This window comes from Aythya ferina, assembly GCF_964211825.1.
Source record: "Aythya ferina genome assembly, chromosome: 7".
In the NCBI taxonomy this organism is placed as follows: domain Eukaryota; kingdom Metazoa; phylum Chordata; class Aves; order Anseriformes; family Anatidae; genus Aythya; species Aythya ferina.
In genome coordinates, this window is record NC_140302.1 from 36,625,194 (window position 1) to 36,652,967 (window position 27,774).

General features: G+C 40.1%; 1 protein-coding gene across 9 annotated transcripts in view; it reads left to right on the forward strand.

The window, feature by feature from the left end:
* LOC311439968 (uncharacterized protein) overlaps positions 1–27,774 on the forward strand; it is a 42,463-nt gene that overhangs the window by 4,247 nt on the left and 10,442 nt on the right. For 2 of the 9 annotated variants that reach the window (XR_014695117.1, XM_084526314.1), the window contains exons 3-4: positions 1,878–2,020; positions 10,072–10,205. Coding sequence is in view for 2 of the 9 variants with exons in the window: in XM_084526314.1 (XP_084382440.1) it covers positions 1,878–2,020; positions 10,072–10,205 (277 nt within the window). In the remaining 7 variants the exon portion in view is untranslated. Of the gene's footprint in view, positions 1–1,877; positions 2,021–10,071; positions 10,206–12,527; positions 12,917–16,941; positions 17,132–17,234; positions 17,365–17,767; positions 17,842–27,774 lie in introns of those variants that run through there. The other 7 variants (XR_014695119.1, XR_014695122.1, XR_014695120.1 and 4 more) reach the window with 7 other exon arrangements.

Here is a 27,774-nt window from a genome sequence, read left to right on the forward strand (position 1 = left end):
ATGTGGGCTTGCTGGTGGTGATAAAGGATCACTTTAATCTGCTGGAGGTTGGCCTTGTCTGGTAAGGAACAGATGTCTATGGTAACGGGATGGATGTAGTCATGGGACTTTTTTCCAACATAGAATATTTACCTTGCTAAAATGATTTTAGGACTGTTAATCTATAGGTGGCATAAGGAAATGCAGGTCTAAGAATAAAACCTCACTTTTTTTTTAAACCACATTTGAAAATTCCTAGCTATTTGGTTGCAGTCTCAATGGGATAAGCTTTCATGTTCCAAGCTCAGGTTTTTGAATAGGCAATATAAGATGAGGCAAAGGAACAAATATCAGGAAATTTCAGAGCAGATACTCTTCTTTTTTTTTTTTTTTTTTTTTGGTTTTAATTTATTTTCCTTATTGATGGATTAAGAATTAATTTGTAAATAGATGTGTCTTCTGCCAGATGAAAAAAGCATTATAAAACAAAATTCCCCATTCACACAGGCTTTGTGCTGCGGAGCTATTCATGCTCACATAATTAATATTATGCCACATTTTATTTTCTTTATAGCTCTGCTTAACTGAGGAATCAGACTTAATTTTTCAGGGTAGCTGGTGAAGTGCAGTGCAATGTGTTAGTGGTCTGACTGCTTTGGTAATTTAATTATCAGGTACATTCCCCTGGACAGCTAATTGACCAGCTCAGTGTTTTACATGCAGGCACCTTTGGCAAAAATTTCTCTGTGCCACTACCTGACATCCTCTTCACTACGTCCTGTGTGTTCTGGGTCTCTGGTCCGCCCTGGGAGCCCAAATCCATTGGACAAGAACTGGGAGCCCAGTGAACATGCAGGGATGGGGAACATCTGCAAATACAAGTGCTGCCCCACTGGCATGGCATGCTCCCGCCCCGAGAAGCTGCAAGTCTCCCAGGATCAGGAGATGGTGTTGTTCTAAGAGATGTAAGGGACAGACTGTTGGTGTTGTCTGTAAAACATCACCCCACCTTTCATCAAGGACTGTTACTGCAGTGCATAGCAGTTGCAATGAGGAGATTCAAGCAAAATAAGTGGGTCTTTGATTTGGATAGCTCTCTGAACCATGAGAACTGCTTCCTTTGGCTACATGTCTGTAATCTTCATCAGCTGACACTACGTACCTTACTGGCTTTTTATTACCTTCTTTAGTCAGCAAAAGTTAAGCTTGCCATACTTCAGCATTATATTGTCACTGGTTCCACAGTGTTATTGTTAATCTTGAAAAACATAGTTTGACCCCTTTAATCTATCCAAGGAAGCTGCTTTAGCATGGGTAGCCTTTACAGGACATTAAAGTATATCATACTCAACACAGCACCACCTTGATGCTTGCATTACATAGGCAATTGCATTTATTGGTTCCTTAACAGAGACAATACACCCTGCCTTCCACTAAATATCACATATTAGTGCACACACCTACATGATATGGTGTGATTATGTATTTCTTTCAGTGATATACTGGTCTGTTGCAGAGACTAATACAAGCCTTAGCTGGGCTAACTGCTTTCTGCTCGTGTGCTTCGTTACCTGCTGGTTCTCCAACCTTCCTGTTGACAACACCAGCCACTAAACCGATGAGAGGCAGACACAGACCTTTTGTCTTCTTGTGACAAAGACAGACTTTGGGGCTTTTTGTCCTTGGGGAAGCAGCAGTCAAATCTTGAGGCAAAAGTTTTTACACACGATGAATCTTGCTTTGTGTGTGTCGTTGATAATCTTTATACGCGCACGAGGCTTATTATCCTTCTTCTTTTCAGATCGTACTTGTCAGAAAGTGCTCATAGTTGGATGTCCATCACTTATGTGAAGCTCATTTAAAGTGCCACGTGTAATCACTGGCTCTACTGTGTGCAGGATAATAGGAGAGGTACCTGTACAAGAGGAGAGGTCCTATGTCACATATGTTCCTGCCCAATGGAGAAGGAACCAAGGTGCCTCCAGGCCTCTTCCCTGTTCTTGGCACTGGCACCAGTGGCTTCCTAAAGAAAGAGCACAAGGTTGGTTATACACTCTGTCTATTCTGCACCAATAGACTTAAAAATAAATAAATATATATGTTTATTGTAAATTGTTTCATTTCACTGTTGACATCCAGTCTTCAGAAGCTGGCATACGCTGCACTTGACATATGTATGCTGCATGTGTAATCATCGCCTGATGTGCATAAATGTACGTGTGTATATTGTTTCTAGACTATCATTAGTAGGCTGAATATTAAACCGGAGTTGAACATTTTAGGTTTCCAGGTTTTAATAACTCATTATGCAAATATCTGGCAGTGCAACAGCAATCAGATACTTCAGAAAGGTGCAGCTGGAACCTTCTGAGCTGGGTGATGTCTGTAGGCTGACCACATATTTTTTTATAGTGAACTGTATATTCAGTTTTAAACTGAACTGTATATTCTTAAGGGAAAAAAAAAAAAAAAAAGGAGCTGAACTGAATATTTTTCATGAGTGTATCCCACTGTTAGAGAAATTTACTTTGATCCTCATTTTAATTTGGTCGTGCATCCTCTAGAGTTATTTATGCACCCTGCCGTTTCTCAACTTCAGGATTGTTTTCATTTAAATTGGAACTGCTTTGAACTGCTTTTATACTACAGAAAGTCTTGTGTATGTCTTGATCAGTGGCCTGGCTCGTGCTGCTGTTCTTACCTTCGAGAGCTCTATGCCATGTATATTTCTTGGAGAAATCCCCTTGAGTTAGTACTATTCAGGGTGTGTTTGGTGTGGCTCCTTTTGTAGCCTGTGAAAAGCAGTGAGCCTGGGACTCCAGGAACCTTTCTGCACTGAAGCTTTTATTGAAGAATTGAATTTGAATGCATATTTTCCTCAGTTTGTTAATCAACCTCTGTAATGATTCAGTTCAGCATTAAGCCCAGTTGAGTGCCATTTTATTAGTTTCATCTGATATGTTGATACCTTTTTTTTTTTTTTTAAACCACATTAATAAGATAATGTTAGCATGCGTACTCTATCCTGTCAAGTGTATCCTGAATTTCAAAAGTAGCTGACAATCAGCCACTCTCTTTACATCTTTTCTTTCATTATTTTATTTAGCTATGCAATCTTTAAGCTTTATTTTGAAGTTTTCTATATGTTTTGTTTGATCTGCTCTCAGCCTTATTGTTGACCCTGTTCTGATCAGGGTGGCATGATAAATTCACTTGCTTTGTTGGGTTGGCAGATATGGAAGTAATTAGTTATGCTGCTGGTGGAAAATTAATAGCTAAGATTATAGGTCTCTTTTGTGAAGGACCCAAATGCTTTCCCTCTTCTTATTTTTATTTTTAATTTTTCCAGCAAAATTTTTGTAAACACTAATGCAAAAAGACATTGAAAATGCAGGATAATTTTGTTGTTTTTGATTTAAATTTCTCCAAACGTTTTTATTCACAAAAAATGTATTCTTAGTCTAACTAAAACCAGTTTCTGTGTAAAATATTTCACTTGGTATTTAGGTATATCTTTTGAAATCTCATCTTACTGAAATAAGTATGATAGTACATAAGTAGATCAAATAAGTGTGATAGTTGATAAGTAGATCAAATGCACCTTTATTTCATGATGTGACTGCAATAATATCACGTGCTAGATTTAATGGAGTCTTTTCACCTCCTCATACATTAAGGACAATTTACAAGTACTGAAAATTTGTTAAGAAAGGTGAATTTATATTTTATTCTATTGCTTTTTTTAATTATTTTTGTATGTCACAGTTTCAAATTCCTATATTAAAATCCATTTATTTCAACTTGTATTATATAACCTCAGGGTTGAAAACTGAGTTAGCAGAATGCTGTAATTAAGCCCACATTGTAAATAACTGTACACAGAGGAGCTTGTGGAAACGCCTGAATGCTTCTTCAAAAATACAGATTTTCCACATGCAGTTTAAATTTTGTATGTTTCTGATAAGACTTCATTAAAAAAGATACAAAATAATAATAATTATTAAGTTTTTAACAGCAGTCTTGAAAGTTACTTTTACCAAAGAAATTATTTCACGAGAGATTAGTGTTTCTGATTGAGATGGTTTGTATCCAGCACCTGACAGTTTAAGAGCCTTTTTTAGTTAGAAAAGCTTTTAAGGTGTTAGAAAATGGTGTGGCTTCAGTAATGTTAAGCCAAATTGCCTTTCCTTCACATGAACATCTATATTGTGTTGATTACTGCTATAGAGACTTGCCACCATAATGTTTCTCTGTACTGTCGTCTTTTTTTCTTTATGTATAAGAAGTTCTTGGCAGGATAGTTTTAAAGGTCACTGCAGTACTGTGTTAGTTATTGCTAAATCAAATCTGAGGTTTGATATTGGTTAGGCAGTATCTTTTTTATTGTTCTACTGCTTGCTGTATTTTTAGGAGATTACATTTATGAAATAGAGATGTGTTGAACTCTTTATTCACAGACTCTTACATAATGGCATATATTTTCCGAAGGGAAAGTTATATGCTCTGTGATTACTATCTTGTGCCTGGGATAGAGGAAGGAGAGAGGAAAAAAAAGGCTAGACTTTTTTTTTTTTTTTTTTTAGCTTATTTCAAACTCTCTGTAATGCTCAAAGACCTCTAGAAATCTTTAGAAACTTCTGATGGAAATCCATTTTGTCATTAAATCTATGCCTGTATTACAAATTGAGAGCTTTTCACCCTCCTTAGATAAAAGGATTACTGCAGACCTGCTTTATGAAATGTAGTCCTGGGCTTTTGCCTTGTGTATTCTGGCAAAGATGTGGTAGGTATCTCAAGCTGGAAAGGATAATATAAGCTTATGTTCATGTCCTGTGACATAGGAATTTACCTGATGAATATGATATTATCAGCGGCAGTGGTGCTCTTTTTTTAATTTATTTTTTTCCCTGGCTCTTCCAGTGGCTGCCCGAGCGGTTTGGTAGACCTGTTTTTTTCTCCCAGCGCGTCTCAAATGGCTTTGGTACCTTTTGTTCATAACGTGCTCCTACATCTGTGGATTTAAAAGAGCATGTACTCTAAATATTAATTATCCTGGAGTTTTATGCTGTTTTCCCATATGTGGTATCAGAGTGCTGCTCCAAAACCCGGCTCATTAGGAGCTGGCTGGGAGCCCAGGGAAGCGAGCACAGGGCAGTGGCAGCACAAAGGCAGCCGCGACTGCAAGCTCTGTCCCATCCAGCCCCTGCATTACTTTGCCATTTGGCTTCAGATCAGATAAAATAGAATTACTTCTTAGCATAGAGAACAATGCAAAAGTCACTGCCAAAAAATTGTGCTGAGGTTAAAAAAGGTGTTAGAGTAATGCTATGTTTATCTGTGGGTTTTGAGCATGGTAGACTGGATTCAGGGTGTCGTTAAAGTGCTGGTTGCTGGGAGCTGTGGTGTTACAGCCAGGACTTCTTTGCATGGCTGCTGGTTCTTCCTTCCCTACGTGTCTAGTACTGTGCTACTGGCCACCCCTGGGGAGAGGTTGGTGGTCTTGATGGGCCTTGGCTGAGTGAGGATATCACCAGAGTAATCTAAGGAGAATACCTAGAAAGGTCTGAAGAGATCTGTCCCCAGGATCTAGGAGAGAAGTCCAATATTGTGTCCACTGAGAAATTAAAAATAATTCCTCCTCCAGAAATCATCTCAAATGTAAAACAATTTACAGAAGTTCTGAGCAGTATCTGTGCCATCTTGAAAAACATTACTTTTATTACAAAGGAGCTTAAGACAAGGATTAATAGAGCTTGAGGATGTGCTCCTGGCCGTGGCACAAAGCTCACTGCTCAGGGAAACCTCAGAGAGACTGTTCTGCTCCACCCATCTCCTGTCTGTCCAGCCCAACACACAACCTCCGTGACCATCCAGGTAGGTGAGAGGGAGCCAGATAAAATCTTGTCTCTTAGCAGCTTCCTGGCAGGCAAAACGTGCTGTGGGAGAGCTGTTGGTCTGTCTGAGTGTGTAGTCAGCCTAAGCCAACGCTGACACTGTGTGCCCCCCTCACTTGAAATCATCATTTCGTTATCCGTGCCAGGATAACGAAATGCCTGCAATAAATAAATAAATAACGTGCCATGCCTGTCCTCCGTAGCTCTGAGCGCCCCGGTGCGCGCAGATATCGGGTGCTTCAAAGGCTGCTGCGTGCTCGCTGCCTGCTAAGTGGCTAAGCCAACGCTGCCTTTGCTGCTAATGGACCTTTTAGAGAACTGCATGCATTAAAGTCTCGGCAAATCTGGGCTGTGAACTTTCAGATGCAGTTTGAGGGACTTCTAATGAATGTAAATGTGTGCTGCAGCAGTCCTGCCTCGCTCCCAGGCTGCTGCCTTGAAGTACTGAAAGATTTTTATTTTGATTTATACTATCAGTTTCCTCGCAAAAGAGACATGAGGCAGAGAAACAAAACGGAAAAATAACGCTGAATGTGTTCTGTAGAAGACCAAATCCCCTCTGACTGAACGCACGCTGAGATAATCAGATAAGCAAAATGATTTCAACTTCCCATCCCCAATATGAGAAGCATTCAGTCAAATTTGCACTGATTGTATAGCTGTGCATTACTAATAGGACTTAATATAAACCTTTTAAATCCAGAGCGTATTGCTAGAAAAACAGATCTCAGGCACTGAGTTTGTGGGCAAAATTCCCCTTGAAGTAAGGGAGCCAGAGGAGATAATTTGGTGCCACTTGGTTCTGCAGTCAGTATTTCACTCGATTACAGCATTTTGTCCAAAACCCATCCAGTTCAGTGAGCTCCTTACTGTGGATTTAGAATTATATTGTCTGAGAAATTTTGTTAAAGTAAGGACCGCACTGACTGATGCAATTCAGCTCGTTTCAAAAAAAAAAAAAAAAAAAAAGCAATATTAAGGAGATGAGATGAAAAACTGCAAAACTCATAACATCTTCACAGAGGGTTTGTATAAAGTCTTAAGTCTTGCCCATTAGCAACAGTTTGCACATCGTTTGCTGTGTTTAAAGTCTGCCAAATTAAGCAAGATGTGTCTATTAGGACTCACCATGTGCCTGCAATGTCTTTGCATTTGTAGGGATACGGAGTTGGACATTGAAATTCCTGTGTAACTGAGACACTAACTGACAGAGGGATAAATGAGGTAAACTTTTGTGTTGTGTGCAGCAAACCATAACAAACACGGGAAGACAATTTGGTCAAATTTTGGTGATTGATCAAATCAAGAAAATCCTGCAGATCTGGGTGCTTGCTACTACACAACAGTCTGTGATGGAGTGTGCTTCAGAAAAGCGAGCGGTCACGGCCATTGTGCTGTGTTCTGTAATAATGACATTCACAGGAGTGAGAATATATGAAAAGAAGGAGAGCAAAGCAGCCAAGAAGTCTTTGCGATGGCTCCCTCTGTTTCTTGCGGGTGTTAGGACGAGTCAGAGTAGGACAGGAGGTCTGGCCAGAGGCATGTTGTGAGGGAGCCTTGCTGCTGGGGTTTGCTGCAGTTTGCTGTGGCAGCTCAGCACCAGTGCTGTGCACTACAGCTGCCACTGAGCCCAGGAGCTGCCACTGAGCCCAGGAGCTCCGTAAGAAAAGAGGGGTCTTTTGTGTCTCTGGCACATACCTAGAATTCTTCTGTTCTCTAATTTAAAAGATCAGACTCTGTATGTAGGTCTTGTTAAAGCTTTCTTTTTTTCTTTAGAAAAAAATAATAGTTGCATATTTGAAGGTAAAGTTCTCCACTAGTAATGTAGACAAACTTTTGCTGCTATAAAGCTACCATACCTGTCTGTCTTCTCCCTTTTTTATTATGGAGTAGCTATAGGGGAATTTATAGAGGCAGTGATGTGCAGCCAGCCATGGGTTGCTGCTGCTGCTTCCATCCTGCATGGAGCAGAATACAAGGAAAACAAGGGAAAATAGATCCTAGAAAACAGTGTTGATTGTTTTTCTGGGCTTCTCATGTCATTTTACCAGCACATTAGTCAGAAATCATAGGCATAAAACCTCCTTTTAGCTGTTTTGACTCTGTAGATATTTTCTTTTCCCTTTTTCCCTCTACGTAAAGCAAAAGCCCAAATGTGACCTAGCTAGCAGCTTTTATTAGGACTACTAACCTGAGTTCTTGCATGCAAATGAAAGTCTGACCTTCAGAAGACGTGCCACGCATTGTTTGTGCCCCTTTTGGGACAGAGGTGTGTGTAAGAGCGGGTATATTCTTGCTCCTAATCCCTGGCTGGGGTGAGGGACTGCTGGGTTTTCGGGGTGCTGGGGTGAGGGACAGCCTGTGCTGCCAGCTCTGAGCCCCCAACATCCCTCTGCCGCCAACACCACTGCCTCTCCTCTCGCTTGGTGGCAGAACAACAGAGCTGTGAGGACTGGAGAATCAAGCAGGAATCTACTCTAATTAGTTATTTCAGCCTGTTGTCTTCCAACAGAAAGGGAGAACTGAAGCATTAAAAGGCAGCAGAGTCCATGACCCTCGAGTCATCCCTTTTTCTTACACCTCCATCTCCTTCTGGTCCAGCGCACGCAACCTGCTGAATTCCTGCAGCTGCATTCCCACATGAGTACACGCAGGAGTGTTTGCCTTTCTGTACATTATTCATCAAAATGGAAATGAGATAATCCTTGACATTTAGCAAGTGCCAGGATCAGGGCAGTGTGTGCCTGTCAGCTCGAAGGTTAGCTCTGAACTCCTGGCAGCCAAACTTTGTGTGAGCCGCTCAGATCAGATCTCTGGTACTGGGCAGGTGTTTGCCTTACAGATTTTTCCTGCATGCATGGGTGTCATCTATTTCACTGGGCACAAAGCAAACGCTTTTCATTCCCACATTATTCAAATTCATGATCTGGTTTGTTTGTAGAGCTATGCAAGGTTTTATATGGCTGCTTGGGGTGAATTCTCTCCATTATATCACAGAGCCAAAAGTGAAGAGAAAGTCTCACCTAAAGGTAATGAGTACTGAGACAATATAAATCAATACCAACTTCTGCAGGTAGTTTGCCTGCAGCTGTTATATTAAACTGTTGTAATGTATCCAAGAGGAGTTTAGGCTTGCGGTCAAGGCTAGACAAAGTGTTTGTCATAGGATTTAATGAAAAAGGGTTGTTTTCAAGGTCACAACTTCTTTTGAGTGAAAAAGAATAACAAGAGTAGTGCTAGCAGAACAGCTCTGCTAGCTAGCAGCACTAGGTTACAGCGCATGCAGACAGAACTCTAGAGGGAGAGCAAATCTCACTTTCTGAGCTGAGCAGTGCATCTCGTTTAGCAATGTTATTTCTTCAGGATTGGCATGTGAGGGGTTTGGTGGTGTTATAATTTTTTGAACCTTATGATTACTAGTGAAGACCTGAATTTAGAAACAGTAGAAAAAAAAAAAAAAACAACTTAACTGCTGACGTGCTATAGGTATGTAGTACCACATAGCTTAATCTTACATAACAAAAGTTCCAGTTTCAAGGCAATAGCTAAAGAAATAATAAAAAGCTGTTAAAAGCATCATGAAAGGTGTTTTTCTAGCCATAGTCAAAACTGTAACTCTGTTTGTTTGCATATGCTAGCTTAGTAAATGTGCATAACTTGCTCTGGAGAGGCTAGCCTATGATGATTTGCTTGCAGATGATTATTTGGTGAAATAAAAATAATGGTGTGAATTTTGGCAGGCGATCTGTGTCTTTTTTTAGATCCTTGAAATGTCCTGGCTTTAAAGATGCATCATGCTTTGTGATGCATAAAATAAATACAGAAAATGAAAGGAATGTGTTTCGACACTTTTAACTATTCTTGATCTGAGAAGAGTGAGACTGAGGTGTGTGGAGGATGTTATTTAGTAAAATTAAAGTGAAAAATAAATGCAGTGAAGTGAAACAAATGGTGGCATAATTAGTTTCTCAATTATTTTTTTTTTTTTTAGAATCATGTACTGATAGCGAAGTGCATTAAGCATAGCATAGCCCAGCCTATTTACAGCTGTTCTGTGTGAAGTAGTGTAACTTGTATAATGAATTAGTCGAATTAAGTAGGAGTTACTGCAGTCCCTTGTGGGAACAGGTAAGGGAAGTGCCTTACGTGTTATCGCATCCTAACTCTCCACAAAATGTTTTTTTTTTTTTTTCTGCAGACTGCTTCGTCTTTGGACTTTCCTCCCAAGGAGCCGGGCGGCACTGTCTTCAGGTGGCCAGGCCTCTGGAGCAGGGCAGGTGCCCTCCTTACCATACATCAGACGTGTCAGAAAGCCACATGCCTTCAGCTGAGGTAGGTTGGCCTTGCAATTTTTAGTCTTTGCTTGACTCTGAGTTCCAACAAACAGAGCTGCAGGCCGGCTCAGCAGTGGCTGAAGGCAGGGTCCTGACCAGGGACCAAGCGCTGCTCTTGCTGGCAGCAAGGAGTCATGATCCCGATCGATAGCTGTGAAGGGAGCACTGGTGACAGGCAGAGCAGCCATTCAGGCCGTCAGATATCTGAGTCACAGAATCGCTTAGGCTGGAAAAGACCCCTAAGATCATCAAGTCCAACTGAATCCGTCAGTGCCTTTCCCTGGCAGTGTCACAGATCCTGTGAAATGGAAGGGACATTAGCAGAGCTTTGCTGGCTTTGGGGAAGGCCCTTGGTCGAAGAAACCATCTCTTGTAATCTTCTCTGTTGATAAACTCAGCCTGAGATTGTCTCAGAAGAGCACTGCAAAAAATACCATTAAATGTGGAACTTAAAAGTTGTTTTGATAACTCTAAAACATTTCTTAGCATGTATTAGCCCCTGTGCTTGCAACAGAAGTTGGCTTTGAAATAACCAAATCTATACATTTAAAAAAAAAAAAAAAAAAGGAAAAAATATGTTTACAATTTAATACGTTAACGGTCCAATTCTGTAAACTTTGTATTACAGCCTTTTCATAAGAACACTATTCAATGATACGTTGCATCTGTGGAAACAATATTGTTTTTAACTTCAGTCATATATGCAACATGTCAGAAAGGGAGCATCTATACTCATAACATCTTCCACAGAGTTATTGAATTTCTCAGGTTACAGAAGCCATAACTAAAAAAACGTATTTCTCAAATATTGTTTGATTCATAAAGTTCTTAACTGCTCAGTTATTGCGTGCTAATGTTCATGACACTGGTGTAATTGAAGCAGTAAGAGGTTTCTCTTCATTTAGTGCCAAAACAAATATGAAACATTAAACCCCTGTGGGTGCAGATTATTGCAAGCACAGGCTGATGGGTTAGAAATTGTTGAAAGATGAGATTTCTGATGACTAGCATTGCTTCAGTTGTCAAAAAATCTTGACTATGAAATGAACACTTTTTGGTAATTGACGAGGTACTTTTTAGATAGCGTACGATGGTTCTTCCTCTCTCTCATCTAATTTTATTGTTTAACGTACACGGTGCTTCTGGGGTTTCAACTTTCTAATGTCTAAAACCCTTGAAAACCTAATTACTGACATTCTTTGAGTGATTTCCAGATTTTGAGATTTTGGATGCATTTAAAAAAAAAAAAATTATTATTATTATTATTTTTTTTTTTTTTTTTACTGATATTTAAAAAGTATCATCCTCTAAAACAAACTTTTTGGAAAAATCTGTACAAGCTCGTCTCTCTCAGCTTGCAGAGGTTCTGAGGAAGTTTGTTATTATGGAGATATCTAGAAAAGGAATATGTTGCAAAATACGGATCGAGCAGAACTTCTTGATTTATGCGTGTTTCTAATACATCCTTGCCACGTGCTTTCTTGTAGCTTTTTGGTTTGTCTGCAAGACTGTAAAATGTAATTCCTCGTGTAAGAAATTTATGAAAGAACTTCCTAGGTGATTTTATTAAAATCATTGAGACTAAAATGTTGATGTGTAATCTTTGGATAGATTTGAAAATAAATTCTCAGTAAACCTTTATAAAGTAACTGCTGATGTTGACTGCTGTGCGAACTAGAGTCTGTCTGACATTAGCAAAAAAAAAAAAAAATAATAATTCAATAATCCAACAAAACAAAAAAATTGAGGCAATGTTGTAGTCATAGTATTTGTATAGAGAAGTCATAAGCCCCTCCTTCAAACTTAATTAATTCCCATGTTTGATTTATTTATTTTAGTAGCACCCATTTGTGGTTTTTATGTATAGTGTAAAATATTTTTTATTTCATGTTGTAAGAAATAATTTGCCTTGTTCATTAGAAATTACTGATTATTCAGCCTTTACAACTTGATTGCTGTTGTCACACCTGACAACATAATTGAATAGTTTGTTTTGTACAAGGCAACGTTTGCTGTCTAATACTGTAGTAGAAGACACTTTTTCTTTTGTCTTCCTTATCAATAGGAGAAAGGAAAGTACTTCACATTGTGCTCAGATTTTGAACGCTTCCATTGTTAGTTAAAAACCAATATGTAGGTTGCTTAATTGGATATGATTTCTTTTAAAAACATTAATGCAAGTTCAGTGCAATTTAAATTTCATTGTGTAATTTTGTGGCATTTTGCTGTCTTTTTAGAAACTAAAGGAAGTTTACCTGGTGCTATTACATGGAAATCAATGCCTGATATTTGTCATTTGATTCTTGCTTTGTCCATGCAGATGTAAGGTCCAGAACATTTAAGATGTCCTTTGAAATATTGCCCATGCCCAGATTGCTGCTGATGCTGGTGGGAGGGCTGCATCCCAGATTAGCAGAAGACACGTGCTAATGACAACAGTATGAAAACCTCTTCCTCCTTCACCTCCTGTACTTGTAAGAGCTTGGGCAGGTGGGCCAGTCTTGCCCGAGGGGCACAGTTTCCTCAATTATCTTTTCTTCCCTCTGTTTGGACCACACTTTTTTCTTCTCCTCACTTCTACCTTCCAGGTTGTCTGTGTCTCACTGCCATTTTCTTTTGGCTCTTTTATCAATAGCATTTGAACTGATTAAACCATTAATCAAAGCCTAAAATAAATGTTTATTGCAATATGCCTTAATTGCTTTGAAATTTAGGGTAAAATACTTCTATTTCCCTGAAATATATTTATAAAAATGAGTTTAGAAAATTCAGGATGCTTAGTAAGAGCTGGGAACAGGTTCTTCTGTTTCAGCCTGTCAGGGTAAGGAAAGGTTTCCAAAGCATCTCGTTCTGCAGAACTTGTGGGGTTTTGATCAAGCAGGCATCTTGGCTGGGCTTCCAAGCTCTATTCTGCTGCTAGGGTCAGCTTTCTGTCCTGTGCTACTGCATCATGCACAAGACCCAAAGTACAGTGACACTTTCAGCAGTTTCACACCTTTAAGGACAAGAGGTGTATCAGGTAGAAGTCTGTTTTCCCGAGTGTCTTGTTTTTCAGTTAAGCAAAGATGGAGACTGCTTGGAATGACTGGAAAATAAATTGTCTTGAAATGTCTCTTTCTTCCAAGGCATGAAAGGATAGTCTGGAAGATCAGCAGGAAAAGTGCTAGAAAGTAGCTGAGATGAAGTTGATGGGGGGGGAAAAAAAAAAAAAAAAGAGGAAGTAAAGTTCATAGTTTCCTAATTTCCTTTATTGTTAATGAAACAATACTATGTCAGAAAACAATTGCTCCTCCTGATGGCTACTAGCATGAAAACAGAGACCTCATTCATAGTGTCAGGATCCTTGTCAGCCACGTTAATGTGTGGCATTAGGAGTCTTGTAGCTTTCTTCCTATTCTTGACTCCTAAAAGGCAGTGAAAAATTTTTTTTTATTTTTCCCAGACCAAAGATATTTCCCAATATCTTCTTCTTATTAGCATGGTAAGAAGGGTGTGCAGATGGCCTTTGCCTGCATAAGCCCTGACTGCAGCTTGCCAGGAAAGCAGCTGAGCAGCACAGGGCCCTCAGTTTGGAAGGCAAGAAGTGCCTGCGATAACAGACTTCAAACTTTCACCGTGCAGTTGTGAATACTTCAGAAGTTAGGTTGGTAATATTTTATTTGCTGTTGAATGCCAAGATAAAAACATGAAGTGATTTTAAATTGACCTCTCAGAAAGAGTTTTACTTGGAAAAATATCTCCAGCATCAAGAAGTCTGGCATTTGTTTTCCAGTGCTGTGCTCCATCTTAAACATTGTGTTTCTGAGATGTTCAGTTCGGACATCAGTCACATGGAGTGCCTTGTACCTCATACAGAATACAGATTTGCTGGTATTTGGAGAATACTTCAATTCTACTTTTTTCCTTTTTCACAGAATATGGGGGAAAATACAAGAAATGCACGCACAGCCTGGTTTCTGTGCAGAAGTTAGGTTTAGTTCACTTTGGATGAGCAATTTCTAATACCTGCTTGTGTACAATACAGTGGAATGTCTCTGTTGAGACATACATGTACATGGGTCTGGACTGTGCCTTGAAAGTTTGTCCCTGTATGTCCTTGCAAATTTGATTCATGTTGAGAGCAAGACAGAAATTTTTCAGTATGGAAGAAAATTGAGCTCTGCAATCACTTATTATTTTTGCAAACCTTTTGTTGTGAATACAGTAAAATAGGATGATGCAAAATAAGAAAGTGGGTAATTTTCCTGATGCTCAACCCATGAGGAAGAATCTGGACTGGATGACCCCACAACAAGCTGTTGGTGTGCTGTAAGCAATGTGTAAAGGGCATGGAGGAGAGCTCTGCTCTTCCTGAGATGTTACTGCTGGTCTCCCTTTATGCCATAGGGTGACAAAGGATTCTCTGGAAAGTACAAGCCAAATTCCTTCAATATTTGCATAGAAAAGTCCTTGTGAGCGACTTGGGCCACCCACAGCCAATTCTTAACTGAAGAAGGCTGGGGCTTGGAGTACTCTGTCCAAGATTTGAAGTGCAGGAGTGAACTGAGAGAAATCAAATAGGTTCATGGTTTTCAACACATTAATTTCCAATGTTCATATATTTCATTTGTGCCACAAAGATGCCAGTGATTTAAAATAATTGTGGAGTGGATGCCTGGAAGCAGAACGCACGTCATGTTGAGTTCCTTCAGCGGGACTGAGTCATTCTTCTTCTTTATTGTACTTCCCTGTTACATCAAATGTAAATGGACGTGAAAGGTGTAATTTCCCTGGAGTCTGAGCTGACACTTTTGTCAGGTTTGGCCCTGCATTCTGTCACTCTGTATCCTTCTCTGTCTGATTTTGTCAAGTATCTGTCTTAGTTTTCCACTGATAGTTACATAATTGCTTTAAGCTCTACTAATTAATAATTAGCATTCACTTTTCTCCTCTGCTTCTCAGTTTTATGTTTGAGGACTCTGGCAGAGCTGCTGCCTGTTAAGGGTGCTGAGCTGGATGTCTGGTTCAGCAGAACTGTCACCTCTCGTTAAAGGATGCCCCATTAGGCCACCTTCAAAATGAAGTCAGTTCCTTGGCTTCCCTGTGCAAAGGATCCCACCTAAGGAACCTTTCCTTCCCCAGCTCTGCTTTGCAACCATGAGCAAGCAACAGTCCTGTGAGGTCATTTTCCTAATGAGGGTGAGGTGTGACCAGGATGGTGCTCTGATTCCCTTTGTGAGGTTGAGCAGCTGTTCAAAGTGTCATTCAAGGGACTATTTTAGCCATCTTGTTCAGGTGTAACTCCAAATAATTTTGTGCCATAAAAATCTCTCAGAATAAAATTTAGTTTAAAAATTAGTTATGGCTGTATTTTCAAAGCAAATGGAGTGAATGAATATCATTCTCAATTCAGAACAATCCTAAACCTCTGTTTATACTGCTTGGGGAAGATTTTCTGCACATATTTTTTCATTGAGTTGAGGCTGTTTTCCATGCGAGGGAGTTTCTGTTAGAAATTCTAATGAAATATTAAGATAATATAAGCTGAAAGATTTTATTTTTCCTAAATAATTTGTCGGTGAATTCCTCCTATTGTAGGGCTAACTATGATTCCTGTTCATTAAACAAGATGACACAACATTAGAAGTTAAAACAAATGCTGTGCAGGGAGCTCTGGGCTCTGAATGAACTTCCTGTATTTCACTTAAGTACCTTTAAGTTCCCACAATTTCTTTGATTTACATTTTCTTATGCTGCTCAATAGAATTGGATAGAGCCTTCTGAAGTTAGTGTGAAGGTCCTGTCGGCTTCAGGAGGTTTTGGAATAGTCCCTGAATAAAGAAGCACTAATCCTAAACAGTGGTCTGCATTACAATTATGAAAAGACTTGTTGTTATTGCTGTTGTTATTATTATTATATTTTGGTTGTTTTTTTACTTCCTGTTGCCTAAGATGTCACTAATTATAGTTGTCTAGGAAATGTACTTTTTTTAACACCAGATTTACTTCAGTTATGAAATCTGCATTGTAATTTCTTAGTGAAAAGGTGGAGAGAATCTATTGTCCCTGAACTAAACAGAAAAGTCTCATGCTGACAAAGCCTCTCTGACACTAATGCTGTGCCATCCTGTTTAATTCCCCACCTTTGGATTTATTCTGCTCTGTCAGTGGAGTGGCTGATGTCTTTAGTCCCTTAGCAGCAAGTTATGTCAGGAGCATTGTGGAAATCAGGGCAACAAGTACGTCTGCTTTTCTAAGAGCCAGCTGAGTTTGGAAGGAAGATTTCTAAAAGTTTAGTTTCTTGGCATTGTTAAGCCTCTCTTGATGCTACTTGTGAACAAAAGAGTCCCTCTCTGTCCCCAGTATGTCTTACCACACTGCTAAAATATGCCCAATGACCTAAGGGTCTAACTTGAGCTAAAATATCAGAAAAAATATGTGCTGGTTTTGGAGGGCAACTTTTTTTTTTTTTTTTTTTTTTTTTTTTTTTTTTTTCTGAGCAGGTGTTGGTGGGATCAGACAGGCACCGGTGCTGGTGGCAAGAGCCGAGGCAGCAGCACACCTTCCCTGCAGCTTGCTGCCCTGTGCTGGGGCTGGGCATCGCCTCCAGGTCTGGCCACCTGAAGTGGGGGGCAGCTGAGGGTCCCAAACTGCCAGGGGCAACACCCACACTGTTCTGAGAGAGGCTTCTGGAGAGAGCCAGAGTAGGTAACTTTGGTTACTTAAATTATATTCTTCCTGGTCCACTGTTATAGGCACGCTGATCAATACTGCAGAAGGACAGTGCAGCTTGCCCAGGGCTTGGCAGATGTTCAGCTAACTCCACACCCAGGGCAGTAATCTCCAGAGGAACTCGTGCAGTGTGCCTCACCACTGTGATTTACCTACCCGAACAAAAACATCTGAATATTATCCCATTTCTCATATGAGAATCAAAGAACAAAGGTATATATATTTTTTGGCCATTTTATTTTAAAATATATATTATTAAATACTATTAAAACTTTAATAAGTTCTATAGTTCATTAAAAAAATATTTCTTTTTTAGGTCTTAGGAAAGATGCCTTAGGAAAGATACCCCAGGTAGACAACAACTTGTAATACTTTTTTTTCCTTCTTTTTTCTGGCTCTACATTCCACCTAGTTCTGAATTTACAATAAAATACATTAAAGCTTCAGAGACTTGTCCTCATGTTCTGTAGTGTTTTAAAAATGTTGAAGCTATTTTAAAGGTGTACATCAGACTTTTTGCCTGCAAGAAATTCAGATATGGCTATTTTGTGCTTCACTCCACATACAAATAAGATGTCACTGTGAGCAGAAAATATCTATTTAAGTATAGGAAAATGCATTTCACTTCTTGGTGTTTCTGTAAGGCCTGTCTGTTTGCAGTGATGGTGTAAATACGACCGATATATTTCAGTGAAGGAGTCAGTCTGTAGGCACAGACTAAGGCAAATGGAGTGAGTTTTAGATCCCTGTTCACTGGTGTGGAAGGCATTAAAGAAAAAAAAAAAAAAAGAAACAACAAAAAGACAACAAACATTTCTTGTAACGTGTGCTGTGTCCATTGTTGTTTAGGTTGAGCTCAGAGCCCCTTCTTGGACAAATCCCGGTTTTGGCTCAGAGCTGACAGAAAAAGCCATTATTTGCAGGTAAGAAGCAGTGAGAAGAGTCAGAAGGAAATAAGTTCCTGGGAGCTGGCCCCTGGGGCTGTGTTTCTCTCTGAGCTTGCTTTTCCTCCATGCTGTGGGGTTCTCCAGAGTGTTTGGGATGTGCCTGTTTATTATCTACAGTTACCTTTGCTCTGCACCGAACCCCCCATTTGTAGCCTTTACATACCTGGTTAATTCGGTGCAGAAAACATGGGTTACTTCAGAAACAGAAAATGCCATGGAAGAAAATTAAAATATAGATTCAACACTTTTGTTTTATGTCTGATTATGTGTGCACCCCTCAGAGCTGATGGTACAGAACTCGTGTTCCTGACGGACACCCCAAAGAGCAGCGCTTGAGCTGTAGGGTGTCACTGGTTTCAAAAGTTTTCTTTGTTCCTGTATTGCTTTTGATCTGGCTGCTTTGAGAGGTGGTTTTTGAGCATCATACATTCTCCTTTTGGTTTTCTGTTTTAGAGTCCAAAAGTAAATAGATTTAAAAAAAAAAAAAAAAAAAAAAGGAAAAAATTGTCTGCAAAGATGACCTTTTTTGTCTGTATAAAATGAGGATTTCCTGTGCTTACTGTAAACCATTTTTTTTCATAGCAGACCTTGGCTGGTTTTTCCTTTGAACTGGAGGTGATGGCCAGGGTGCTGCTGCAACTGCTCCCATCCTGACAGGTACCAGCACTGTGGGTGTGAGTGGCTGCAGAAGGCAGAAGCAAGCCCATTTTTTCCTAAAGGATGTATGCTTTAATTTGGTTGGTGCTTTTCTATGGCTTGTGTGATGGCAAGGGAGAGTAAAAATGCACTTTCTGACACTAAAATGCAGAGAAATCTTCTGCAGCTAGTGTTTAAAATGGTCTGAGGGAAAGGAAAGTCTCTTGTTGTTGCTGCAATTGTTTGTGAAGTTTGCCCTACCTCCAGCATAATATCCTTGTAGGGAGAGAAGGAAAGGGGGTATATTGAAAGAAATACGTGTTTGTTTTAAATTTGGTATAGCAGGGTGCTTTTTTCTCCTTTCCTTCTCTAGTCCCAAGGAGCAGGAGGGCTGAATGTGACGGTGTGGACCAGTCTCTGGTTTCTGGCCCTATCTGGAAGTGCCCAAATTGCTGCTCTCATCCTAGAAACAGAACCTTCTTCTGAGTGAGCATCTCCTCCTTGATTTGGAAAGGTGTTATTGCATGTGCACAGCATGCAGCCAGGCTGGAAGGTGATGCCTTCTGCTGGCCCAAGCCTGAGCGTGGCATTGAGAAGCTTCTGTGGGACGTTAACTTCCAGAGGTGCGAGTCACAGCACTTCCAAGCCTGTCTCAGCGTGTGCTGGCTTTGGGTAGCTGGATTTCACTTCATTCTAGGAATAGTTGCCACGTGGGATATTTATAATTTTGTGAAGTGCTGGAAGATAAAAGTAACACTGTGTAACATAGCTGGCTTAAACTCATTATTTTTTTTTTTGTAATGCTTCATGTAGTCTTGGAACCGGTGAGGAGCTTAAAACTGAAGCTCAATCTGCCTGAAGGCTATTCGGGCACTAGATTATCTTTTTTGCTAATTTATTTTCAGGTTTCTGTGCTCATGAACTATCCAGTTAAAAGCAGTAGGTGTTGCTCCTTATGGCATTAAAACCTCGAGTGGATTCTGGCAGCTAAGCTTCATATTTGTAAGTTATTTAAACAACATTGAGTTTAAATCTACCTGAAAACGAGTGATAAAAGGTGCTGTTTCTGCTGATGGTCACACATGCTGTTTATGAGATTACACACTAATTGATACTTTTTATTGATCATTCAAATGATATGGCTTTGCTTTATTTGTACATGGATTAGAAGTGTTCACCAATCACTCCCAGTTGGGAGCAGTAACTTTTAACTGAGCTGTGATTAGCTTCTTAAACTACCTGCATCTGATGGCAGAAATACACTGCACCTTTTGTAATTAGGAAATTGATTGCTTGGTTGTGCCTTCCTGGTGGTAAATATGATAACCTTTAACGTGGCAGTGGATCGATGGCTCAGGGGCTTGACTTCTTTGTTTTAAAACAATCAAACCAGAGTATATCCCAGCCCACTCTTTCCCTTCACTTCCTCACTCCCCCCACCCAAAATAAGGAAAGAAAGAAAACAAACAAACAAACAAACAAACAAAACCACCAGCTTTTGAAATGATCTAGGACTTTTACACAGGCAGTATTGCATTGTATTTTTTCTTGGTGGCTCATGCTTGGGATGCCGAATATCAAAATATGAAGCAGAAATTTTAAATTCTCTCTCTAATTTATCACTTATTTATTTGTTTTATTATTATTATTACCTTTGGGGTGTCTCCACCTCAGTGCTCTTGGTTTACTTTTTGCCTTCAGAAATGGTTGACAGATGTACACATCTAAAACTGCCAGGATTTGATATCTATGGTGTAATTACACCAGACAGCTGTAAATGACCCCTTTACCAGCCACTTCCACATATATTACACGTTTTTGAACTTAGTGAATTGCATTATTTTTACTTTCACAGAAACTGAACTCACTGGTCTGAAACGCAACAAGCTGTGTTGCCTTGAGCTGTGCTGGCATATTTTATGAACCTTTTTGTTAAAAGCTGATTGAGAAAGTGAAGGGAAATTGCTTGTCATCAAATAGTCATTCACCCCATTCCTTAATTGAAAGTCTTGGGTCAAATAGTTCCTGGACCAACTCTAATGCCTTCTCAGTTCTTGACTGCAACCTTGGTTGGTATTATGATAATGTCCTTTTATGTCACGGATCAAAGCTAAGCAAGGTTGATGCCTTTCCAAATGATTACCTAGCCCTTATAAGAAAATGGTTAAATCCTGTGAAATCAATCAATCTGCTTTAAGTACATATTCAGTCCCAACTTCTTCTAAGTCACTTTGTTGATATACACTTCCATGTCTTTTGCCTAACTTTTCAGTGAGAAAAAAAAAAAAAAAAGATTATGCACATGCTTTAAATGCTTCCTTTCTCAGTATGAAGTTTCTGGACCTAAGACATTCCTAAACTATTTTATCAGCACCTTGGTGGCTTACCAAATAGTCATTGTTAGAAATGTCTCCGTACAGAACTGACCTTCAAAGTTGTGCCTGATAGCAGACTTTTTTATAGGCAAAATTGACTTACATAGCTCCTTTTTAAAAACCATGCTCATTCTAGTTCCTCAGAGGACCTGGTACAGTGGGTTTGGGCAATGTGGAGCTGAGGCTGGTTATTTATATTAAGCCTGTGCTCTTCACAGTGGCTTGAGGTCTCTTCAATATTGCATATGGTGAAATTCCTAAAAGACTTGCCCCTGTGAAAGAGCAGGCTTAATTTGAGGGCAAGGAGCACAATAAAACAAACTTGAATGACCTTTTTCCAGCAAATTTTAACTTTCCAGTTGAAGTGGAAGTGTGTTTCAGCTGAGATTGGTAATGTTTTGTCATTCTTCCTATAAATCAGCTCTAAATTATACAGCAGGATGGTCAGGAATCTCAACTCCTGAAACAGGTGAGAGTGACAGGGACCAATTACTGTTAAACCATCAGCTATAAAAAAGCTGTCTATATTCAGCATGGTACAGCAGACCCAGAACTTTAATGTCCATTACAGAAAAACGGTTACAATCCTATTTTTAGGTACGTGTAGCAAAGCTTTCACATTAACAGCCTTATCTGTGGATGAAAACATTTAACTCAAAACAGCCCAGAAAAGGTATTCTGCTCATCATTTCTGTGAAAGACTGGTGCTCTGACAGGTCGCTTACAGGCCTCAAATTCCAACTTTTACCATTATTTATGTTCCACTGTATGTATTTTTCTCATCATTTCTACTTCAGTTTGAGCATTAGAGTCACTTATGGAATGGTAGTTTGATTTAATAGGTATCAATTTGGAAAAAATGCTAGGCGGAGAACTAAAGGTCTGACAAACAGAATAAAACCTGCTTCTTCCCCGTGGTTCTTTAAGTTGAGATTCCTTCACTGAAATGGGCACACTAAAAACTTTCCACTTGTTATTTATTTATTTATTTTTAAATCTTATTAGTTACAAACAAGTCATAGCACTAGAAATGGGTCGAGCATTCTGCAAAATACGGAAAATGTGAATTTACATACTGGAAGTGACTGCTGGTGGGATGTCCTCAAGGGGAGCTTGTGGTGAGCTGGAGTTCTGCAAAACTTACTGACCCATTGGAGAGCAAAACAATTAGAGAATATAGGAACTTTTGAGTTGACTTTTGTCTCTTACAACTGCCAACATTGGCAGAGATGTCAGCTACTTCTAAGCAAAAATTTTCTATTGATGTAGGGGAAATGGTCTGTCTTTCAAAAAAAATCATAGATAACCACCAGCAACATCCGTCTTTCATGTCTAATATCCACAGAGCTGTTCAACACCAAAAGAATCCACAACAAAATATTTTTCTAACAGCTTCTAAAATGTTTCTTTAACATCGTGCTCCCAAAGACCCATTCCAGTGGTCACTTATTGCTTGTAATTACAGGTCTATAGTAAAATACAACATTTTCTCACCACTGGAGGTGTAGTTCTGACGATGAAAGAGCAGAAGACTTTGATGTAAAATAAACAGTGAGAATATGATTAGGAGGAAGATAAATGAGATCCCATAGGAGGTGAAAAATTGCTGTCACATTATGTTTTTAATTCTTGAATTCCTGTGGGCTATGTGATCAGCAGTGAAAAGATTTTGTTTGAAGCTAGTGTCCAGGATAACGGGTCAAGGCTCAGTGGACCATTATCAAATGCTGTTAGATTAAATAATACGTCATGTTAGCTAGAGATCATCTGGTTACCAGTGGTTTGAGGCGGGGCATGTCTTTGCACACATTTTCTGAAATAGGATTTTGGTCCATGTGATACATAATCTGTTTCATATATAATGGCTAAATGCTATTTAGTTGATGTTTTCAAAATGTCTTATCATTACTTATCGTTAGAGTAACTTTTCAAGTCTGATACCTTATGGATATTAACAGTTTATCTGCACTCAGGGCCATTCAAGGAGCATTGCAGTTTGAAATAGGGTTCATACATATCTTCTCCAAAGCCTTAGATGATACTCAAAGCTAAAATAAATGTGCAGAAACAGCATCGGCATTCTGAAACCCAACATAATTTAGAGCATATTGCGTGATTGAATTACAACCTGATATCTCATAATTTTTCCGACTTGTCAGAAAAGGTCATACAATGCTGTAAACAATCAATAGTTTTCATGTCTAAAACGAAGAAGTTCGAACAGTTTTTCATGAGCTGTGAAGGTTAAATGAGGCACTTGCCAAGATCTATTGAGAGTCATTGAGGCTTTACATATTTTATAGTATTCTTAGTGGCAAACTCATTACCATTACCATTAATGGCTTTCGATTAATCAAAAGAATTTGGTGTAGCTCCTGCACATGAAAATCATATAATTTATCTCATCTTCTGGGGATTATCCTGGAGAAACAGCTATATAAATGATCTTAATGTACCCTGGAGTTTATAGGGTAGGTTACATGCAGCTACGCCAAACATTACAATCTTAGGAGGCATAATGTGCTATTTGTGTGTAACATCACAGCACTTGCATCCATACAAAGCTTTGGTTAAGTAATTCTTGGTGTGTGTTATAAAACACCATTGTCATGCAGCCAGTCATTGGCAAAACACATCATTGACTGAAACTTGGCAATTGGCTTCACATGGCTGGGCAACAAATTAGATTTTGCCAGTTTGGGGAAATACTGGAGTGGTTGTTAGTGCACTTCTATAAACATGTACATACGTATGTGATGCATGTTTACAAAGGCCCATAAGGAGGTCTGGATATCTGGTGTAGGAAATGGCAGGTGGGGATTTTGCTTCATGACAGGTAGTTCAAAGTGACTTTACAGTGGGTCTCACTGGAGGGAGCAAAAAACTTGCAGGGGGATAGTGGGTGTACTCGGAGTATTTATTCTGTGTGAGCCCCTGCTGCTGAAATTGGGGCTGGGGGTGTTGGGAAGGCAGTGCTGATTTTCTGTGGGGAGAACATGAAGTGGGGGGGCGCAGGGCAAGAGGCTGCCGTGGTGCCCACCTCCCGAGCCAGTGTGCCTCCTGGTGCAGTGAGAGCTATCACTGCCTTTAAAGCAGGGCTTCAGGTATTGTCAGCAGCTTAAATCTTAGCCAGAGCGCAGATGATAAAGGATTAGGAAATGCGGCAGGACATCGGTTTTGCCACTGGGTCAGTTTATTGTTTAATCCCTGCTATCTCAATTTCACTCTCTGTAGATAGAGAAGCTAATATCTCTTTAGGTATCTCCTGGGGTCTTTGGGAGGATTAATCAGTGAGTGTTCATAACCTATTTTTTAAGTGCTAAGTATTATGACCGATTTGTGGGGACAGCACAAACTAATAGCATCACGGCAAAACTGCGCAGTGTGACAAGTTCGCTCTCTGTTTTCTTCACAACACTTCAAGAGATTAAATTGGATGAACTTTATTTTACTGCTTAGGACTTGAATGGTGACCAAGTGGTGAGCAGCACAAAGCTGCTCCTTGAGGGAACATCCAATGAATTCTGTTCTCAATTTGCCAATACGCAGCAAGGGTGTCTATTCTTAAAATAATAATAAAATAATTTACAGCTGTTTATTTTAATATCAAAGCATTTCAATAGTGTATCTTAGAAGATTATAACATTATGAAGCCTTTGTAGTGCTACCCAGAGATGGAGAAAAGTGGTTATGAATGTTTATAAGGAAAAAAAAACAGTTTCTCTACTTCAGCAAATAACACTGAAGTTGCAAAAGGAAAAGATAAACCAATCTTGACCCAGAGCATCAATGCCTATTTTCCTTGTTTGCACACCAGGTTTGTAGGATGCCCATGCTGGCACTGGGTAGCTCAGCTATAATACACTGCATGTGTGAGCAGCACTCTGCCACAAATTGTTTTACCATGATGAAAAGAATACCATATTTTGCTTATAAATGAGATGAAAGGCTTTTCATGAGAGGAACAGTTCAGCAGACAGAGAGAATGAGTGGGAAGGCAGACAGGTCGTAGATCAAAGTTAGTGCTGCTCAGATAGGAGACAATGGTCTCAGGCTCAGGAGTTGCCAAATTTGCTGATGATGTCGCTGATTGTATTTTTCAGTAAGGAAAAAAGATCGATTAATAATGTTGGGATTCATAAATAACCACTGAAGCTGTGAAAGCTCAATATGGAGTTAAAAGGAAGAGCCCATGTTTGTAGGAAGCCTACCCTGTTTTAGCAATGCTTAGCAGCAATGCAGAACAGTCTTTGAACCACTGGTAAAGTCAAGCAAAACCTCACTCCTTAAAGTCGGGGGTTAAAACCAGTGTCCAGATTATTTACTGTGACAAATCTCAGAAATCTGTCAGTCTGTTGCAGGCTGTGGTTTGATCCCTTGTTGGCACAGGAGGTGGACGTGTGAGCAGGATGAGGGGCAGTACCAGGGCATCTTCAAACTCCTCTAAGTCAGTGGAAGCTTTCTTGTGTGCATGCACCCTGGCTTTGTTATGAGCTCAAAATACCGTAGGAATTGTGTGTGTTTGTGTGGTTTGGTCTTGTTGTTGTTTGTTTTGATTTGTTTTGCTTTGCTCTTTTTCTCCTAGTTTACAGTTGGAAAGGGGGTGGCAGAGCAGGCTTTGGGATGAATTAATGACTTTATTGGACTACTTGCATAATGTAATGTTATTCTCCATCTAAGGATGGCAGTGTAAATCTCAGAGAAAAGAAATTAATTTCAGAAAGATTATATATATGTAGATTATTTGCCTCCTAACCTCTGTGCGTGCCTCCCTGCTCCAATAAACAAGCAGCTTTTTTGTGCTACTGCAGTCTCTGAGGATATTGGCAGAGATAAATATGTGCTGAAGTTCTTGCAGGATGGAAACTCTCTAAAGAGCAGCGAATGGGAAGCAAAACAAAACAGGAATTGTGCCACCATCTTTCTGATTTGAAACTAAGAGGTACTAAATTCCTCCTGTTGGGTCAGAAATACCCTCCTGGACCAGGTCCTGGCTCTGCATCTCCAGTCTGCTGTACTTGGTAGTAGGAGATATTTCCAGGTTACTTTAGGGCAAAATAAGAGTGACTGTGCTGGGGAAAAAAAAAAATAAAATCAGAGCCTTTCCTTTTGAAAATGCCTACCACAACATTTATGAGCATTGTTCTCAGAACAGACACCTCGCACCCTCTTGAGATGGAGAAGAAAATCCCCCACCTCAAATCCCTAGGCAGTAGTGTGTCATATCAACCAACAAAAGCCCAAAAAAACAGTGACAGAATTATTCCCAGCAGTAGCTGCACTATTGAAACAGGAACTCCAAGAAAACCCTTGGAGATTTTATTTTATTCTGCTTTATGAAGGAGGAGATCAGGCAAGACAATGAAAAATACTGGCTTAAAAGTCCCTAAAAATATGTGGTCAGGATTTATTCTCCCTGTTTAAACTCTGGCCAGCTGGGTGGGGTTGGCCACAGGGTGGAACCCCAAAGGTGGGAGCAACCTTTGAGTCCCAGGGAGGCTCTGAGCAAGTCCTTGAGGTTCACAGAAGCCCTGGGGCACACGGGGGATGCAGCCCCCAGGTATGCAGGGAAGGGCTGACCCCAAGGCAGCAGCACCATCAATGGGCTGTGGTTTGCCCTTGCCTCCTATGGGCCAGACTTGAGGGGCTTTTCTTCTGTTACAATGCACCACAATAAGAACATCTAGGTACTAAATATTTGTAATGTAGAGGTGGCACAATGTTGGATGTAATGAGTTTATTTAGCAAGAGCCTGTGCTCTGCATGTACAGTTACACCAGCCCTGTCCTTTATCCCGTGAACTGCAACTCTGGGTAACTTTTGCCTGCTGGGTAGCACAAATTAAATCCTTTTAAAGTGATTTCTCTTTGGAGGAAGTGTTGTTGAGAGCTGGTGTTTCTTTGAAAATGTCCTGCTTGTTCACAGAACCTTTTGCCCTTTTAGTGCAAAGGGAAGAGGAACTCCTTTGTGTGTTTGGAAATGTATGGCTGACAAATACTACTTGTGAGGGAGTGGCTCATCCTTGGCCTTGCTGCTCAGATCATCTCCAAGGTACTCTTTTCTCCTTTTTCTGCCCCTTGCTGCCAGCTTCACACAGCTGCTGCCAGCCATCCCCTGCCCGCTGGTGCTGCAGCCCTGGCCCTGCAGCTTCGGCTGGGTCCTGCACCATGTTACAACGGGGGAGAACTGCACTGTGCCCCTAAACTGGAAAGGAAGAGGGCTCAGGCAGCAACATGTAGCTGATGGCAAGCTCTGATGCCTCCCATGCTCACGGCGCTGCGATGAGGTTCAGTTATGGATTCACCGAGTGCCTCCATCTTTGCTGTAAAAAACTCATTTTGCGTTGGTGGGTGGCAGCGCTCTCAGGTCCTGTAACACAATCCATCTTCTCCCAGCTCCGCTTCCAAGGCTGTCTCAGTAGCTGCTGAAGGCTGATGTCTGAAGAGATTTCAGTTGCACACATCAGGTTTCTGCTTGTGTGATTGAACTGTCTGCTGTTGTGTTGCTGTGACTCAGGAGGAATTTGCTGTGAGCACCGTCCTGCTGGGAATGAGCTTTCGCTAGCAGAAGCTAATTAGCTAATGTGGCAGGTTTGTTTTTTTGTAACAAACTTCTGGCGTTTCTGCCAAAAATGAGTCATACCTTCAGCTATGTGGATGCGTGCGGCTACAGTTAGCTCAACAAAACCGTGCTGAGTCACCTGAACCTGCCTCCTGGAGGGACATCTCCCATGGCACAGGTGGAACAACAGCACTGGAGACTTGGCACTCCTGAAAACACAAGTTTTGTCATTCTAGGGAACCCGTGTATCAAAATGGGAAGCGGTGTGATTTCTGGCATATTTATTGAAAATACAGTTCTCTTCAGGCCATACTGTGTTAGATTTCTCCTTGTTCAT